At 34.9% G+C, this 18,209-nt stretch overlaps 1 protein-coding gene across 3 annotated transcripts in view; it reads right to left on the bottom strand.

The window, feature by feature from the left end:
- LOC134531237 (equilibrative nucleoside transporter 1) overlaps positions 1–18,209 on the bottom strand; it is a 296,916-nt gene that overhangs the window by 22,681 nt on the left and 256,026 nt on the right. For all 3 annotated transcript variants that reach the window (XM_063366923.1, XM_063366924.1, XM_063366922.1), the window contains one exon: positions 562–683. In XM_063366923.1, the coding sequence (XP_063222993.1) occupies positions 562–683 (122 nt within the window). The remainder of the gene's footprint in view (positions 1–561; positions 684–18,209) is intronic.

Genomic DNA, 18,209 nt, shown 5'->3' with positions numbered 1-18,209 from the left:
CCTGGGCCGCTCGGAGATGGATAACAGCGCCGAGGCAGGACGTTGCGGGGGGAAGGGGGATGCAACTACCCTTGTAATCCAGCCAAGCACGTGTGTCAATGGAGGGTGCGTCACACGGTGCCTGACTCCAGTGGTCGTGCAATACCGCCAGCCGGCTTGTGTTCGTAGCAACATATTTCAGTAAAACAAAAAGAGGTTTCATACCCCAGAATATTATGTTATTGGACATGCAAAATAATGTTAAGGGGAGGTGGAAAAGTAAAAAAAAATGGTGCTAATTACACAAACAACTCTCATTCCGTTGGAGTTGTGAGAGGTCTCAGAACTGACAGTTCACCCTTAACATTCTGTATAGGGTATCAACCACCGCCTGTCTCATCCATTACCATGAAACAGCAAAACTCTGTTATGAAGTATTAAAGAATAAAAGTCATTTCAACCCTAAAAACCCCTTAAAAGGATAAGAGTATGGGTATTAATAGATTAAATGCAAAATGAATTACTTAACTAAAGGAGTGACAATAGTTTAAATAGAAGTAAATAGTGTACGTAGCCACTTGCCCATGATCCCAGCGTCGACAGCAGGCTTCCAATGAGTGCAAACGCATTGAAAGTCAGGAAACACATGATGTTTGCATACAGAGCTTCCGACACAAAGAAGTTTTCATCGTACTTCTTGATACCTATAAATAAAAGGTGCCAATGATTAATATAATTTAAACTAAAATCACTAGACACAATTACACAGACATGTTACAGTTAATTGCAGTGTGCTGTGCAATAGATATTTGTGGTCACTTTCCACCATATGACTGTTGTCATGTATGGTGTCCTTATTCAGGATGTGTTTTAGGAAAATACAGAAGAAGCCAGATGTAATGTGGTTTGATATACCATGAATTAGAGTATACCAAGCATAGAATCACATTCCCTGCTAAAAACATCAAGAACATTGGAAATATTTTAAGTAATTGCAGCAACAATAGTCATGGATGCACGCATACCTCTTATGATGATGTCATTGGATGAGAAAGAGGAAAAGGATAGTCTGTGTTTACTGGTGCTGGGAATAGCAGATATTGAGCATTATTATTCCAGTTTGGTCCTTTTGTATTTGGTTTTTTCTGTTGAGCAATTTCATGTAAAATGTAAACTTATTCAGCAGGGTACAATTGAAAATTGACTCTGCAAACAAAGAACGCACAAAAGCAAGTACAATTCATGAGAAGAAGACATGTCTAAAGTGTTAGTTAATTTTTAAAATAAGTTTGATAAGTTCATACAGCCTTTATATTTTAGGCAAGAATACTTCAGAAGAAACAATCATTCCCCTTCAACACTTACTGCGCATGTTATCTTTCTACCAGGCAGCTGTCCCACAGGGCATTTCCTACCACATTTCTACCAAGCAGCTGTCCCAAAGGGCATTTCCTACCACATTTCTACCAGGCAGCTGTCCCAAAGGGCATTTCCTACCACATTTCTACCAGGCAGCTGTCCCACATGGCATTTCCTACCACATTTCTGCCATGCAGTTGTCACACAAGGCATTTCCTACCACATTTCTTGATGAAAAGTGACGTCACAGAAAGAAGCATGAAATTCTACCTTCTCAGCATTTAATAAATAAAAAAATTTATAATGCTAAAGGCACAATTATTTTAAAGCTTATATCTTCATAATATAACACGGTGGTAAAATTTTATCTTTGTTTTTAAAAGAAAAAGAAGTTCGGAAAAGTGTGTATAAGAAGTGAAGAGTAGTTTTCAAATTCGGAAAACCAACATTTTAAATATCAAAATATGCAGACTGGTAAATGCTTTTCAAATTTGACAATCTTTAATGTTTGTTAAAAACTATTATCCTTCTAAATAATAAAAAATGACAAGAAAGGAAACTGTGCAATAGAGTAATTTTTACAATCGTAATGTATGTGTGTGTGTGTGTTTGTTGTCTATATATATATATAATATACACACACACGCTTAACCTTTTAAGGACGGATCCCGAAAATATTCGTACTTTTATTATTATGGCCGAAAATCGGGTCCCGAGAATTTTCGGAACAAAGTTCATGTCAACATGATGGGTCTCGAATTTATTCGTATAACGAAGTAAAGTGTGCTATACATCTTGTATGATGTTATCTATCGTTTCGCCCTAGGATAAAAATACCGGAACATTGTTTCGGTTATTTACATCTTCTCTACACATGTTTATCTATGGCTATTGTTTGGATCCCGACCGTGGTGTATTGGTAAATAAACACAGTGGAGTAATTATATTTTCGTTGCTGTTTTGGAATATTCCATAGTTGACGAAACATGTTTTCGTGTAAGTTATACTTATGTTACAGCCATAAAAACATTTTCCCATGGGAAAGACTTGTAATTCCACACATGTTTATTTTTGTAATTTATTGCTGTCACAAGTAAATAAAAATGTCACGTAGGACACTGAGGCCAAAAAAAACAAATCTCAGCGAAGAAATTAGTGTAAATGAAGAAAGTGAAAATGAAGACAGTGAAAGTGACTATTTCCCGAGTGAAAGTGAATGTATAAGAAGAAGAAACAGATGCTGAATCAGAACTGGAGGATTGGGCGGCTGGAAAAGGTGACTGCAGTCGACGGCCTACAGGTAGGCCTGCAGGCAGACCTATGGAAAATAATGTATTTACATGGAAAGAAGTTAACTTTGTGCACACTGTACATGCTTTTGATAATAAAATGTCTGGAATTTTGGATGACAATGTCACTGAAAATACATGCTGTCGAGAATTCTTTGAATTATTTTTTTCCCCAGATATGTTAGGTAAAATAGCTGCGGAAACTAACCGGTATGCAATGCAAAACATTCCGAATATCGGTGATCCAGGAACTAGCAAACAAAAGCCATGGACTGATACAGACTTCGAGGAAATGTATGTTTTTCTTGCAGTTACGTTCCTGTTCACAAGACAGAAAAAACTCTCTATAAAAGAGTACTGGTCCACTGATCCTCTCATACACACACCAATATTTGGTAACACTTTATCTCGTGTTACTGAGATATTTGCATTTTTGTTTCAATGAACTGCAGCCAGTTGGAGATAGACTTTATAAAATTCAGATGGTTATCAATGATTTGAAAAGAAATATGCGTGAGGTTTATTACCCATTTCAGAACCTGGTAATTGATGAAGAACTTGTACTTTTCAAGGGTCGGCCATCATTTCAACAGTACATTCCCAGTAAAAGACATAGATTGGGCATAAAACTTTTTGTGTTATGTGATTGTGAAACAGGGTTCATCATGACTTCATCATTTATACAGGTCAAAGCACAAACATCAGCCTTTTAGATATGCTAGGTACTTCAGGGTCAGTAGTGTAAACAATGATGGCTCCATTTCTAAATAAAGGGCACACACTGTTTGTTGACAACTGGTATACCAGTCCACAGTTGTTCCAGTTTCTGCATGAAAATAAGAACAATGCTTGTGGCACTGTGCGAAAGAGCAGAAAACACATGCCGAAAGTTACCAAGAAGCTAAAGAAGGGAGAGCATGAGGCTATGCATTCACAGAACATTTTGTTTGTACGTTGGTTTGACAGAAGAGAAGTTACTTTACTGACCACAATGCATAATAATGAAATCAAGAATACGGGAAAGAAGGAGAGATCAACAGGAAATGATATTCTAAAACTAAGCTGTGTTCTAGAATAAAACATGAACATGGGGGGCATTGACAAATGTGACATGTTGGTTAGTTCTGTCCAGTCAGTGAGAAAAAGTACAAAATGGTACAAAAAATTATTTTTTCATTTTGTAGACTTTGCATTGTTGAATGCATATGCACTTTACAAAATGAAAACAGGAAACAATTTGAGTCTGGCAGACTTTCAACTCAAAGTTGTCTCAGAACTCTTGGAGAAGTATGCGAAACCAGCTGAGAGGACAAAGCAAGGTAGGCCATCACTGCGAGAAGCACAGACAAGACTTTTGGGGCAGCATTTTCTAGAGACAATACCACCTACTGAAAAGAAAATGCACCCTACCAAGCCATGCAGAGTTTGCTCACAAACACGATATGGGCAGAAGAAGGGATACCTGTGTGAACAATGTGCTGTTCCCCTGTGTCTGATACCATGTTTTAAGAAATATCACACACTCTCAAAGTTTTAAAATCAAAGACAGTAAATAAATTTCAACAGTAAATTAATTTTTGTATAAAATTAGCAAATTGCAAAAAAAAAAAATTTTTTTTTAATTTTTTGTTGCAAAATTTAGTCTACTACATGTTTTTGTCACATGCCATAATCAGTACTTAAAGGGTTAAATACATATACATAATAAGAAATCTTGAAAAAAATTTACCTCAATCCATATTCCCTTCTCATTAGATCACATTAAACAATTAAAAATGGCTCATAAAATTAACTTAATCCATGCCTTCTGATTTAGTATAAATTAAAAATATGCATAATGTCTGAAGTTGGTTGTCCACTTAATATTAATTCCAATAGCTTACCATGGAAGCATTTGAATATAAAATTATTGGACACAACACCACAGCCAGCACCTGTTCCCCTACTTCCCCTCCGCTGCTTGGATGGCTGGAGGAAGCAGTGTGTGACCAGCCGAGGGACGAGGTTACTTGTATCACTATTTTTCAACAACCCTCTCTGTGTATTAAACATCTAAATTCATTTTATGAAATTAGTTAAAACATCATTGTTCTAAAATACTTCAATATTTAACAACAAATTTATTCATAACAGCTTCCACAGCTCAGTCCGTCCCCTCCTCACAGAACCACCCCTACCCCCTACCGCTCCCTCCTTACCCATCACAAACAACAAATCCAACTCACAACCACTCTCATATTCACTACCCGGCAACAGTAGCACAGGGACATGGATAAATTGCTCATCCTGTTTGTTGAAAGGCTACTGTCTGGTTTCCCCAAAACCAATGATTAGGTAATTTAATTTTTGTACCACCTTCTAAAAACTTCATCAAAAGGCTAACATTCCTGATAAACAATTGCTGGAAATGATTTTTTTTGTACCCAACCACCAATGAGGGAGCGCACTTCTGACGCCACTGAAAATAATTTTTTGTTTGATCAATATCATGCAGATGTGGTTGATTAGTTTTAGCATTGAATATATATAATGTATAGAAGTCGCGAGCAAAGGTTAAATTTTCTGTCCGTTTTCGCAGAAGAATTGTTGTAGTAGGAAGCTCCGCCGCAGCGATCGCTTCAATCGCTGGGTATCGACAGCGCACGCCCCTAGCGGTCTTGGGACGTACTACGTTAACCAGCCAGTCATGCCACCTCCCTTCACCCTCCCATACGCGGGAAGCTGGTATCAGCACCGCTCGGCGACCTTGACGATAAGTATTCCTTACCACTGCCTTTGAGAGCCATGAAACCCCGGGAGAAGACAGTTACTGAGATCACTGTATGGAGGGATTGTGTACCCTAGTAACGTGAAAATTAGCTCCTAATAACTTTGTACCAGGCCTACAGTCAGTGCTGAGTTTAAAAAATAAATAAATACCCATTTATTTTAACTTTATTTCGCATTGATAATTTTATAATATCAAACATTCTGAAGGGTAAAAAGGTGCGTACACGGGTTGTCAGAATATGAGGATCAGTTCACGAGGCACATCAATGTTCCGTTTTCCAGTTAAAAATAATGACAGGGAAGTTGTGGATTATAACTTGCCAATTTTGTTTTACATTATCTATCAGTTATATACTGTGTAAAAAAAAGTTGACGCGAGTATGCGAGGAAAGTCATAATCATTTGGTATGAATTAGTAAAGAATTCTTTTCTGTTGTATTTAAAATATCCACGTTTAATTACTTTAAAAAACTAATTAGATTACAACAACCACATATTTTTAATTTCATCATTTTGACTAAAACCGAGTGAACGCTAGTTAATTTTCGATGTAAATTTTAATAAACGCAAAGTTTTAGCCAAGTATTACCCACGTCGTCTGTTTCACATAAAATGCATTTGTTTGGCAAGCGTTTAAACAAACATTTTAAGATCGATTGCAAAATGTGTTTAAGAAATAACTAAACAATTAATTATTTGTGATTAGATAGACTGCAGCTGCATTAGCATTTTTTTGTTTATTACTTTATAATATTAAGATGATAGTAGCTTAAAGATGGCTGCCAAAAAGCGTCATGTGAAAAATTTTGCGTTTATTTACCAGAGAACATACTTTGTAAGTGGATTAGTGTAAGAAAAACATAAGTTCGAACGTTTGTTTTATACAAAAATAAAAACAAAAACGTGGTAAAAATTGGTCCACACAACCACCTCAGTACTTTTTTTAAGTAGATAAAACTGTTTAAAAAGCATTGAATTCTACCGTTATTTCCTTAGATATGAACAATTTAAATTCAAAAATATTTTATTATGTATCCAGAAAAAAATTAACATGGAAGACACTTATATTGAGATTCTAAAAAGTAGGTACTCATTTAAACACGAGGTGCTATAGACTTCTAGCCCAGTCAAAGTATATTATGTGCTCAAATTCAATCCGATATTTATGATTTTGTGTTACAATTGTTCATTGGTCTGCGCAGAATGTCACATCAACAGTCATGATAAATAGGAAATGATAATGTAATTGATATATTTTGGGCAAATAGAAGAATCAGTACCACTAGCGGCTATATGACTGTGTAGTAAGAATCCACCATTAAGAACAATGTCAGCGTTTTTCAAGTCCAAATTCTACCTTGTCACCTAAAACATGTACAGGGTTGCTTTCTTGGTTTTGCGTATCCCAGCTTCGTCAAAGAGAGCTAAATTAAATGGAGCCAACTCATACTGCATATACATGATCAAGTCATACTATTTTTCTTCACTTATCATTATCCTCTGGAAAACTAACAACTGATGAATGCGCTATTACAATTGAAAGTAATAGTGTAGCTAATATTCGACAGAGGGAGAGCTTGATCTTTTCGTGACAATGCTTGATTAGAATTTTTCCAACATTACTCTGTATTGATTGTTTGCCAATTACTAAAGCATTGAAAAAGGTAACTGTGGCATCCCCTACTAGTCCAGTTGCTATAGACATGATTTGTTGTGATACAGGAAATGGTGGGTGATTATTTAGCTAAGCAGAGATCTTATATTAATCTGTGGCATCCCTACTTCTTCGAGATTGTCAGAAATCAAGTTCAAAGATATAAAATGAGTACCGCATAACTCTTCAATGATGAACAGATGCAGTTGCAGTCATCCCCAAGGTCCACTCGCTCAAGAACATATCAGTGAATCCTCGTCCTCGTGTGAGGCTTCCAACAATTTTCATGTTACGCATTTAAGTCTGTTCTGTGGTCTGTCTGACCAAACGCTATCAGTTCTTTTCTTTGAGAAGCAACCCTGATATGCAAAAATGTTGAATTCTGTGATTATCATGGACTCTAGCTTAAACATGTCTTGTAAAGTCAAGTGACAGCATTTGGCATACGAGAGGCACGGTTCACAAATATAAAGGTCAGTTGCTATAAGAAAAAGGTTTGAGATAAAATAAACAAGTCATTTTTTTAAGCGAGACTATCTCAAACAATATTGGAGATATGAAAAAAATGAAAATAATCTTTTATGAGAATTTTAATGCTCTTTCATTTTTTATTAAAACTTATTTTAAGGTTAATCATTTACGAGATATTTCTTTAAAAATCAAAAACAAATGCCTTTTATTTTGATAATCCTTTTTAGTTTCTGACTCTACTGCCTCACTTCCTATTTATCAGGACTTTTGATTTTAATTCCCCTGGACACTACTAAATACGTGTAAAGTGTAACAAAAATATCGGATTTAATTCGACTACGAGTGAAATTTTAGCATATTTTGACTGGGCTATTCCTTCATTAGAACTATTGCTAGTCAACAACGTTTCTGACAAATAATCTCAGTCCTGACATATGACAGTTGATTATTCCTCTGCGTTTTACACGATCATATTTTTATATATTTCACAGATGATGAAACAATCACGTACATTTTCTAACGAGTCATTGATTTATAAACCTCCCTCTATACGTGTCAGTGATTACACGTGTGTAAGTCGTTTGCATAAGCTCGACAATGAAATATTTTACATTAGTAATGTTTTAAAAAATAGTACTTAATAATGAGATTATTTTACTTAACGTATAAAACGTATACGTAACGTATACCTAGGGACAATAACATAATAGTTTTGTTAAATGTCATTAGATGACATTGTGCATGTTACGTATCGTTAAGAATGTACGGAAGTAAAAGTTACAAAATTTATAAACGCAAAGGAAGAGTTTTATATACTGATATTTAGAATGAAATAATTCTTGGAAATTTATTTTTTACTGTTTTTTTTTTTAAGTTCTTAAGTTGTGCATATACATATAATATAAGGTAAATACAGCTGTGGTACATGGGAACTTGCACGATTACAATTTCGCTCAAAATTACTGGGCCTCATTTAGCCACAGTCTGTTTCACTTAAGCTGGCTTTAAATTACATTTATTGCGACAGCTTAAGTCTTTGGCTGCTGAATATTTTACTGTAAAATAAACAAAAATTATTAATACATGATTAACTAGTCTTGCACTACATGAATATGTGTTAGTTTTGTTTATTGCTTCACAAACTCTTAATGCTTCACATAATTCATGTCAAAGTCTCAAATTTCGTTGTACGACCTGTCAAAAAGGTCACCTACTATGATAGGATGATTATGTGGCTTTTTTACATTGAAAGTTTTTGTGCATGTAAATAAACTCTTCAAACAACTCTAGAATATAGAGAACTGTTTTTCTCAAGAGTTTTATACACCAACTTAACTCAAAGTTACTGGGCCCTCATTATTTGTTTGTGGTATTTTTATTTAACTTCCATCCATTTTTTTTTTTATGTGACTTGTAATGCAATTTAATGCACTGTGTTGTATAATGCTCCTGAAGGAGAATTTACAAACCAACATTACTTCTGAAAAGTATAGGTATTAATATTTTTAAAATTTTCTATAAACTATTTTTATATCTAGCCATGTTAATAAAATATTAATTTATCACTGCAAAATAATATTCACTGCACGTATGCAAACACAAATAACTTGTATGGGGAACCACACATAACTTAGAAAGTCACAACTTAGAACTGTCATAACTTAGAAAACTTGGCAAAATCCACATAACTTAGAAACACACAACTTAGAAAGATCATAACTTAGAAACACGTAACTTAGAAACACGCAACGCAGAACCACACAACTTAGAAACGTCGTAACGTAGAAAGTCACAACTTAGAACTATCACAAGTTAGAAACACACAACTTAGAACGATCATAACTTAGAAACACGTAACTTAGAAACATGCAACGCAAAACCACACAACTTAGAAACTTCATAACGTAGAAAATCATAACTTAGAACTATCACAACTTAGAAACACACAACTTAGAACTGTCATAACTTAGAAACACGTAACTTAGAAACATGCAATGCAGAACCACATAACTTAGAAACGTCATAACGTAGAAAGTCACAACTTAGAACTATCACAACTTAGAAACACACAACTTAGAACTGTCATAACGTAGAAACATGTAACTTAGAAACATGCAACGCAGAACCACACAACTTAGAAACGTCGTAACGTAGAAAGTCACAACTTAGAACTATCACAACTTAGAAACACACAACTTAGAACTGTCATAACTTAGAAATACATAACTTAGAAACACGCAACGCAGAACTTAGAAACCACACAACTTAGAAACGTCGTAACGTAGAAAATCACAACTTAGAACTATCACAAGTTAGAAACACACAACTTAGAACGATCATAACTTAGAAACACGTAACTTAGAAACACATAACGCCGAATCACGTTACTTAGAATTTGAATGAGAAGGCGTAAATATTTTGAAAGGACTGTAGTGAGAAATATTTTTGTTTGCACTCCCTGCATTCAGAGCTGCACTCTTGTGGGTAAATAGTTACTTTCGGGTTCAGTTTGGTTCTCTCTGTATAGATGGTGCTGTTAGTTCCCCACATAGCTAAATTGACTTCAGTTAATGGTTTGCTCGCCACATCTGAACGACACGTTTATTTTATTCCTGTTTTCAATGATTAAGATTTAATTTGTGTTAGGAAAACAGTTTGTTTTGTTTGTATAGCTATAATAAATTCGCTGTTGACGGAAATTTAAAACGAAATAAAAAAATATATATATTAAACTTGTATTATTCATTTACTTTCGTTGTAGCGTCATTAGGTATTCTTTTCTCGAGGGTTACATTAGTGTCATTTATTTAATATAAAATTTTTACAATTTTTTAAATGTAGTGATAAACATAATCTTGAGAATATAAATACAGAATGTATGTAAAATAATCGTTAAAACTTTAATAAGTGAGAAATCACGTAATGTAGAGAAAGCAGAAACATTAATGTTCAGACGCAGGGTAGTTATTAAATCTTTTTTAAACATTTTTAGATAAAAAGCGTTGAAAATTTTATATATGAGGAACATAAAAATTTAATTTTTCCATTTCATAAAATTTATACCAAGGTACTATTTTCCTGTTGATTTCCGGGGCAATACTGCACAAGCAATGTTTACTGGGGATGCAGAAAACGTTTGGCCAGACAGCTAGTTCCAACATGACGGCAAGGTCATAGGAGAGGTGTTAAATAATAAAGATTCATGAAATGACTTCGAACCTGAGCTTTCGCGTTTGCGCTACCTCGTTGTATTATAAGCAGTGCATTTCCGAGTAACTCTCATTACTTGATGTGAGATAATGAAGTATTTTTACAGGAATTAGGTTTTAAATTTAAAAGTATATACTTTTTTACAATTTTGTTCTTTGTTACTTTAATTAATTTATTGTTTGCGTAACCTATTTTCATAGTTCTAAAATAAAATTCGTTAACTATTTTCCTTTAATATACCTATTCATATTTTTGAATGAGTTACCCGTAGTTAATTATAACTATTTTTGACTAATATTATAAAAAAATTTCAAGGGTTTTTTCCGTTTATATATTTATCATTACTTTGAATTTGTAACAGTTTAGGAAAAATTGCTGTTTCTTTTCTTCGGCTCGTAGAAGTTTCAATCGAGTTCATATTTCAGAGTGAATCATGTAGCTGAAAATGCGGGTCGATCTGCTCGGTGTGACCTGCGTTATGCCCTACGTCTAAATCAGAAATTTTACTATCTCTCGCGGACTTTCTCTTCCATCACGTAAGATTGCAGAGTATTTTGTCTACAGACTTTTAAGTTTCCAATGTCTTAGTAAATAAGTTGAAATGTACGTACTATGGCAGCTCCCCCCCCCCCCCCTTTTTTTATAGTAAAGTGTTAACAATATAGTACGGTTTTTCATCAATTAATGATTACATTATTTTTGATTTCGTATTTCGCACAATAAACTTAAAAATTTAATGTTATGTATTTTAATGGTTCTGTGGAAAAAAAAATCCCTTTTATTATTTACTTTACTCTAAAAGTAAGAACTGTGTAAGGTGATTTGGACGAAAATTTTAAGCTCTATTGCTTGCAACAAGATAACTATTTACTGTACTCGACTTTGAATTAACACTTTCACTAATTCATTGCCATGTGCGAGTAGGTGAGTGGAGAGGCATTATTCACAAATGAGTTAACTAATTTGTTTTCTTGAGAAAAATGCTGTGACACAATTACTTAATTGAATGTCTATGGTTGGTTATGTTATGTGTAGACCTACATTATATACGTCTGTGGCTTTTTGCCTCATAGTGCTACACTCCATTAACAAGTAATTTGAACATATTCACTTGTGTTGTTTTGTCATATTTTGACTCTTTTTTTTCCATCTGAAATTAACAGCAGGTCCTTTCCCTTGAAACACACAAAACTCCTTTTGATATATTTTTAAAGAATTCTTAACAAAAAAGTATTTATAATTATTAAGAAGTTTACGCCAGTATGCATTCAAAATAAACTTTTTTTCTAACATTCCGTATGAGAAGTGTATAAATGTATGTCCGGAAACTGAAGTCGGTGCGTGGTGTGTTTGGAGTCCGCCATCTTGGATTGTGACATTACGGTGGCCATATTGAATGACCTGGACTATGATCTCGCTGCTATATTGGAATCTACCATTTTGTTTCTGAAACTTTCCACCATCTTAAAATCGAATGCCCCAATTCGTTACGGCCGCAATCTGGTTTTTCCATCATCTTGTTTTTATCTGCCGGAAGTTGTCATCTTGCTTTTCTTTCTTCTACAGGAGGTCACCATCTTGGATTATGTAATGTCTACCATTTTTGTTTCTGCTATTTTTTCCTAGTGTGTGTCAGCTACTCTCTGTCTCATGTACATAAGTTCGATGTTCCATTACCTACTAATGAGGTTATGAACCTTATCGACATATTAAATTTAATTTTTTATACTGTATACATTGGCAGTTAGGTGATTCGAACCATGGCAGTTCGCAACTCTAGATTAGAAACATACGCCTTTTACCACATGACCATCGAGACATTTAACAGACTGAGAATTATATAAGGTATATATAAAAAATGTCGCAAATTCGGACTTGTAATCTTTTTCAATATGATGAAATAAAAATATCAGAATTTGTTAGAGGGAACTGCCGCCATACTTGTTTTCAATTCACAATAATAGGAGCGCGAGTGTCACGTAGTACACCAACCATATGCTAGAGGGCACTGCCACCATCTTTGTTTTCAGTTCTTGCTACCAGGCATGTTAGTGTCCAGCCGTATGCTATAGAGCGCTACCGCTATGTTGGCAAGAGTGCAGGAGTATTTATTGCAAGAATGTTGTCACTTCCGCCATATTTTCGGACATCATAGCCATCATATTGTAATTCTGTAATTATTAACCTATATATCCGGAAATTATTCCAAAAATTATGAAAAAATAGTTCAATAATGTAATGATTGACCCGATTGATTTAAGTCTTTGGTTCAATCCTTGACCAATACAAATAAAGTTTATGTTTAAAATTTAATTTAATTAAATTCATTTAAAAATACAAAAAAATATATATTTACTTTCCTAATCGATCAGCTCCTAGTGAGCCGCATATGTAGGTTTGATCGCCTTCTTGAAATTCTGTACTTATTAAATTAATAAAAGAGAAAAAATCGACAAAATATTAGGAAATTAGCCAAATAATATAGCGATTGAATCAATTGATTTCAGTCCTCGGTTCGATCCTTGGTCAATGCAAAAAAAAAAGGGGATTTTAGACTAAAAAAATATATTTTTTATTTCTCTCTTTACCTGCTGACAATTGGATAGTTGGCCTTACAACAAAACGTCACTCTAGACAGGCCGTATGACAAGCTTTTTCAACATGCATTTTACGAAAAATTGTTTGTGGATTATGGTGAATTCAGTAATATGCATACACAATTTTGAAAAATCTACCATTAAACACACTTTTTTTATATAATGAATGGCCATTGAAGAAACCATTACAACCTAAAACACGCTTATCTCAAAAATTTCCCTGAAACTTGCAGGTTTCTCCTTGTTTTGAAGTCCCAAACTTTCCTGGTCTGTGGCCACCCTGAAGTAGCAATATTGGCGAGGGTGCTAACAAGTTCAGATGCCACATGAACTGCTCATCGACAAGCATCTGCAGCTGAAGAAGAGAAACACACTATGCCTTAGCCACGAGGAACAGCAGACAGACAAGGGAGGTTAATAGCAATGTTGGTGTGCTTGGTGCAAAGGCTGTACCTCTACCATGAAGGAACTGCAGGTGTGCCGATTCCTGCAATGTCACACCTACTACTAATAGCAGTCCAATAGGCCTGTGCAAATATTAATTTTTTTGTTAAAATCAAATATAAAATTATTCGCGATACGAATATCCAGTTCAAATAGTAAGAATAAGGAATAGAATACCAACAAAAACTTTTTTTGACGTGACGTCTAATAAATCGATGAACAACGGCTTCACGCACAAAAAAGTGTCCCGTTAAGGACATTGATCCGTTACGGTGTGTCCCGTTATGCTATTGTTCCGTTACTAAATGTCCCGTTACGGTCATTGTTCCATTACGCTGTGTTCCTATATGCTGTCGGTGAGTGCAGTAATAATAGGTTATGTTACAATTGACTAAAAAATTATGGTGATTCATATAATTGATCATAGATATTTTATTACAGTTTATTTATATGAAAACTTCTTCATAATTATATTTAAACTTTATAACTAAACGCCAGTTCTTAAAATTAATTACAAGTCATCTAAAAGTGAACTGTTTCGTTCACTGTTTATAAAGTGAAGTGAAAAGTTAATGTGGTTTTCATTGCTTATCACAACAACAATTTCGGCAATGAAGGTTAATCATTCTTGCATTTTAAAAATCTGATTACTAGTATAATTTCAAGTATTTATTCGTTTATTATTGAAATAAAAATGATTCAATTTTATTCATAAAGTATACAATCATTTCATCAATGTTTTGTTATGACGTCACGTTAAACTATTGTCCGTAAACCGACTTTACAGACAACTAATTTATTTACATAATGTAACAACTTTTGGAAAATTAAACAAATAATTAGTTGTCTGTAAAGTCGGTTTACGAACGATAGTTTAACGTGACAACGCCATAACAAAACATTGATGAAATGATTGCATACTTTTATGAATAAAATTGAATCATTTTTATTTAAATAATAAAATAATATATACAGTAAACTCTCGATTATCCGTGTTAATTGGGACCTTCCAATGCCCGGATAATTGAATGCCCATAAAAAACCCGGATAATCCGTTTCACCACTTAAAAATGGTGTATTTACTGGCAAAAGAGTGTCTGTTCAGTAGAATTCTATGAGTACAAGTAAAGGCTTTGTATACCGTGTTCCAGCTTATTGGACGGTAAACAATACTGGCACTGTGTTGCCGCCACCCTTCTCCTGTCCCCTTTATTGCTCCGGGAGGGAGAGCGGCGGCAGTCCCAACTCAGCAACTCCCTCCACCCTTTTAACGACCTCTTATCTGGGGTCACTACAAAATAAGTCACCTTTTTTTCCCCCTTCCAGCTATTGCATTTTATTTTTCTACCTCGCACGGCAATATATTGTTTCTTGTTAGTTCCACATATTAAAATTAGGATGCACTTTACAGTCATAACTACGAGTACGGGATACTACGAGACCTTCGAAGTTACGAGAGTTTTGAAATGCACCGTCAGTTTGACTACGTAAATAGTAATCCTAAACTAATCTGGTTATTACGAGTGCTTCCTTGTTGGCTCTTTCGTAAGAAAGAGTGATTTAAATGGCATCTCCAAACAAGGAAAAATGCAGTTAGTTGGAAGGAAAAAAAGGTTCACGCAGTAAACAAAGGCTGCAAAGCGAGCTCGTAGCTAGCTGTCGAGAAAGAATGAAGGCTTTTGGGTGATGGTGTGGGGGGAGGAAGGGGTGTCTGGTTGCGAACAACATGCTCCCTTTCTCTCTCTGTCTCTCTCTCTCTCTCCCTCGGCGGTTTCAAGAAGCCCTCCCCCTCCCATTGTGTTACTGGCTGCTTCGGCCGGTAGAGGGGAAATTCCTAAACCACCCCCCTCTTCACCCTCCCATCATGTATGTACGTGTGTACATGAGCCCTGTTCCTTTAGTGCTTGTGTGAGACCGACCTTTTTTTTTTAGCGTGGCGGGGCGCTGTGAAAAGAACGCTTGAAAAGAAAATTAAAAGGGGGGGGGGGGGGAGTTGAGCCGGAAGCAGCAGTCAAGGCATTCCTTTTTGGTTTAAAGTGTGACAAATTGACGGGTGAAGGTGTCGTCCGGTGAACGAGGGTCTGAAGGGTCAGGTAAATAGCTTTCTGACACAGCAGTAAAAAAGAAAAAATAAAAAAGCGCAGCGCAGTCGTGGCGTAGCTACACCCAGTCATTTTTTTTACAACTTCATAAAAAAATCAAGCACGGATAACCCGAAAACCGGATAATCCAGGCCCGGATAATCGAGAGTTTACTGTACTTGAAATTATACTAGTAATCAGATCTTTAAAATGCAAGAATAATTAACCTTTATTGCCGAAAATGTTGTTGTGATAAGCAATGAAAACCACATTAACCCTTTCAGTCCCAGTGTCCATTGTAATGGACACACTTTAAAAATATTTTTAATATTGTAAAAAAAACAACAAATTTCTTTCAATCTGGCTTTAACACCTCTTTCTATATCTGTTCTGAGAAGCTGAAAAGGTGCTGGCACCTGGTGACACACACAGTAATTACTGTGTTTCCTTATACACAACAATGGCGGCACGAAAGCATCAACTAAAAGGTTAGTTTTACATTTATACATATAAAAAATATTTTTACATAGTTTTGGTAGTAATTTAGGTGTAATTTGAATGTAGAGATACTAAGAACTCTAAAAAATATCAGATATTAGATGAAATTAAAAAATTACATTTACAAACAGACTTCAAAATCCATGTCCACTGGAATGGACCAAGTGTACCAAGTGCTATTTATCTCATATGTTTGTGTAAAATTTTCTAACCTTATTGTTTTTTACATTTAAATTGATGTATATGGTTAACTACACTCAATTATATATTTCATGCAGTAAAATATGGTTTGTAACTCATATGTCATATATTTACAATATGTCATACTCATATTATTTGCAGATTCATATGACCTGAACAACCCTGTGGATACTCATGAAGCTTTGGACTTTATTCTGAATGTCACATTTTCAGATTTAGATTTGTCAAGTGATGAAGATGGTGAATGTTCAAATGAAATATCTGATAGGATTATTCGTAGAATAGGTATGTATAATATAAAATTTTATCATAGCCAAGTAGATTGATAGTTACTACTTGACACACAACCACATAAAATGTTCTTGTGTGTTGTTTTAGGTGCAGATAATGAGCATTCAGAACAAACACAAGAAAATAATGTGGATGAAATGCCAGTACCGGAAGAAACGGAAGGTCTCGCTGAACGGGGAAACATAAAATGGCGAAGGCGACCATATAATTCTGAGGTGCCGGCAATGCCTGATGAAGACCGTGAATCATCTGATGTAGAAGTAAGGTCACCACTTTGTTATTTTTCTATATTCCAGAAGAAATGTTTGAAAAACTGTCACATATGACAAATTTGTACGCATTGCAAAAGAATGATACACAATTCAAGCCAACAACTAAAGAAGAAATAAAAACATTTGTAGCACTGCACATAGCTATGGGATCCTTGCAGTTCCCTAGAGCTCGTTTGTATTGGGACACTATTTTAGGTGTAAACATATTTCATGAAAATATGACGAGAAATAGATTTTTTTCTATTTGCACTAATTTTCACGCTGTCAACAACCTTGAAAGGCCTGATGGGTGTAAGGATGTGATGTATAAGGTAAGACCATTGTTTGACTCAGTGCGTGAAAGGTATCAGCAGCTGCCTGTAGAAAATTGTGTTGCCGTAGATGAGCAAATGGTTCCCTTCAAGGGAACACATTCAGCAAAGCAATACATGCAATCTAAACCTTGCAAATGGGGGATTAAGATTTTCATGTTGTGTGGCAAGAGTGGGATGTGCTACGATTTCCTTATTTACCAGGGATCGACAACGGAATTAGACCCAGTGTGTTTGAAACAGTTTGGTTTCGCTGCATCTATAGTAGTGATGTGCGAGTCTCGGCATCATCGAGAACGAGTCGAGACAGAAATTTTCTCGATCTCGTCTCGAGATAATTTTTTTGGCTCGGAATTTTCGAGAATTTGTAAACAAGAAATAGGTTAGGTAATATAATATATTGAGGCAGCATTTTGCGTTGCGTGTTGAAATAATTAACATATCTTCAACGTAACGTAGATCGAATAAAATAAAATATACTTGTTACGATAGTATACACGATAAATTATTAAAAAGTTAAAAACGAACAACTTCCGTTCACAAGTCACTACGAAACGGTAAACGTAAACAATGAATTGTGCTGTGGTTATCACATTAAATTACAGAAGAAAATGATTATTTTCCGTTAATAAAACCAACATTAAAGTTAAAAATAAATCATTTTCGGTATCAATATCAAGTATCAACGTAAAACGGTACGGTAAAAAATAAAAATATAAACATGACTGCAGAATTCTTCCGCGATTGCATTTTGTTTTATGGCCTTAGGTTATACACACGGCC

Source organism: Bacillus rossius, chromosome 3 (genome assembly GCF_032445375.1).
Source record: "Bacillus rossius redtenbacheri isolate Brsri chromosome 3, Brsri_v3, whole genome shotgun sequence".
NCBI classification, from domain to species: domain Eukaryota; kingdom Metazoa; phylum Arthropoda; class Insecta; order Phasmatodea; family Bacillidae; genus Bacillus; species Bacillus rossius.
Note: the sequence above shows the minus strand (reverse complement) of the source record. Positions and strands in the feature narration are given on the sequence as shown.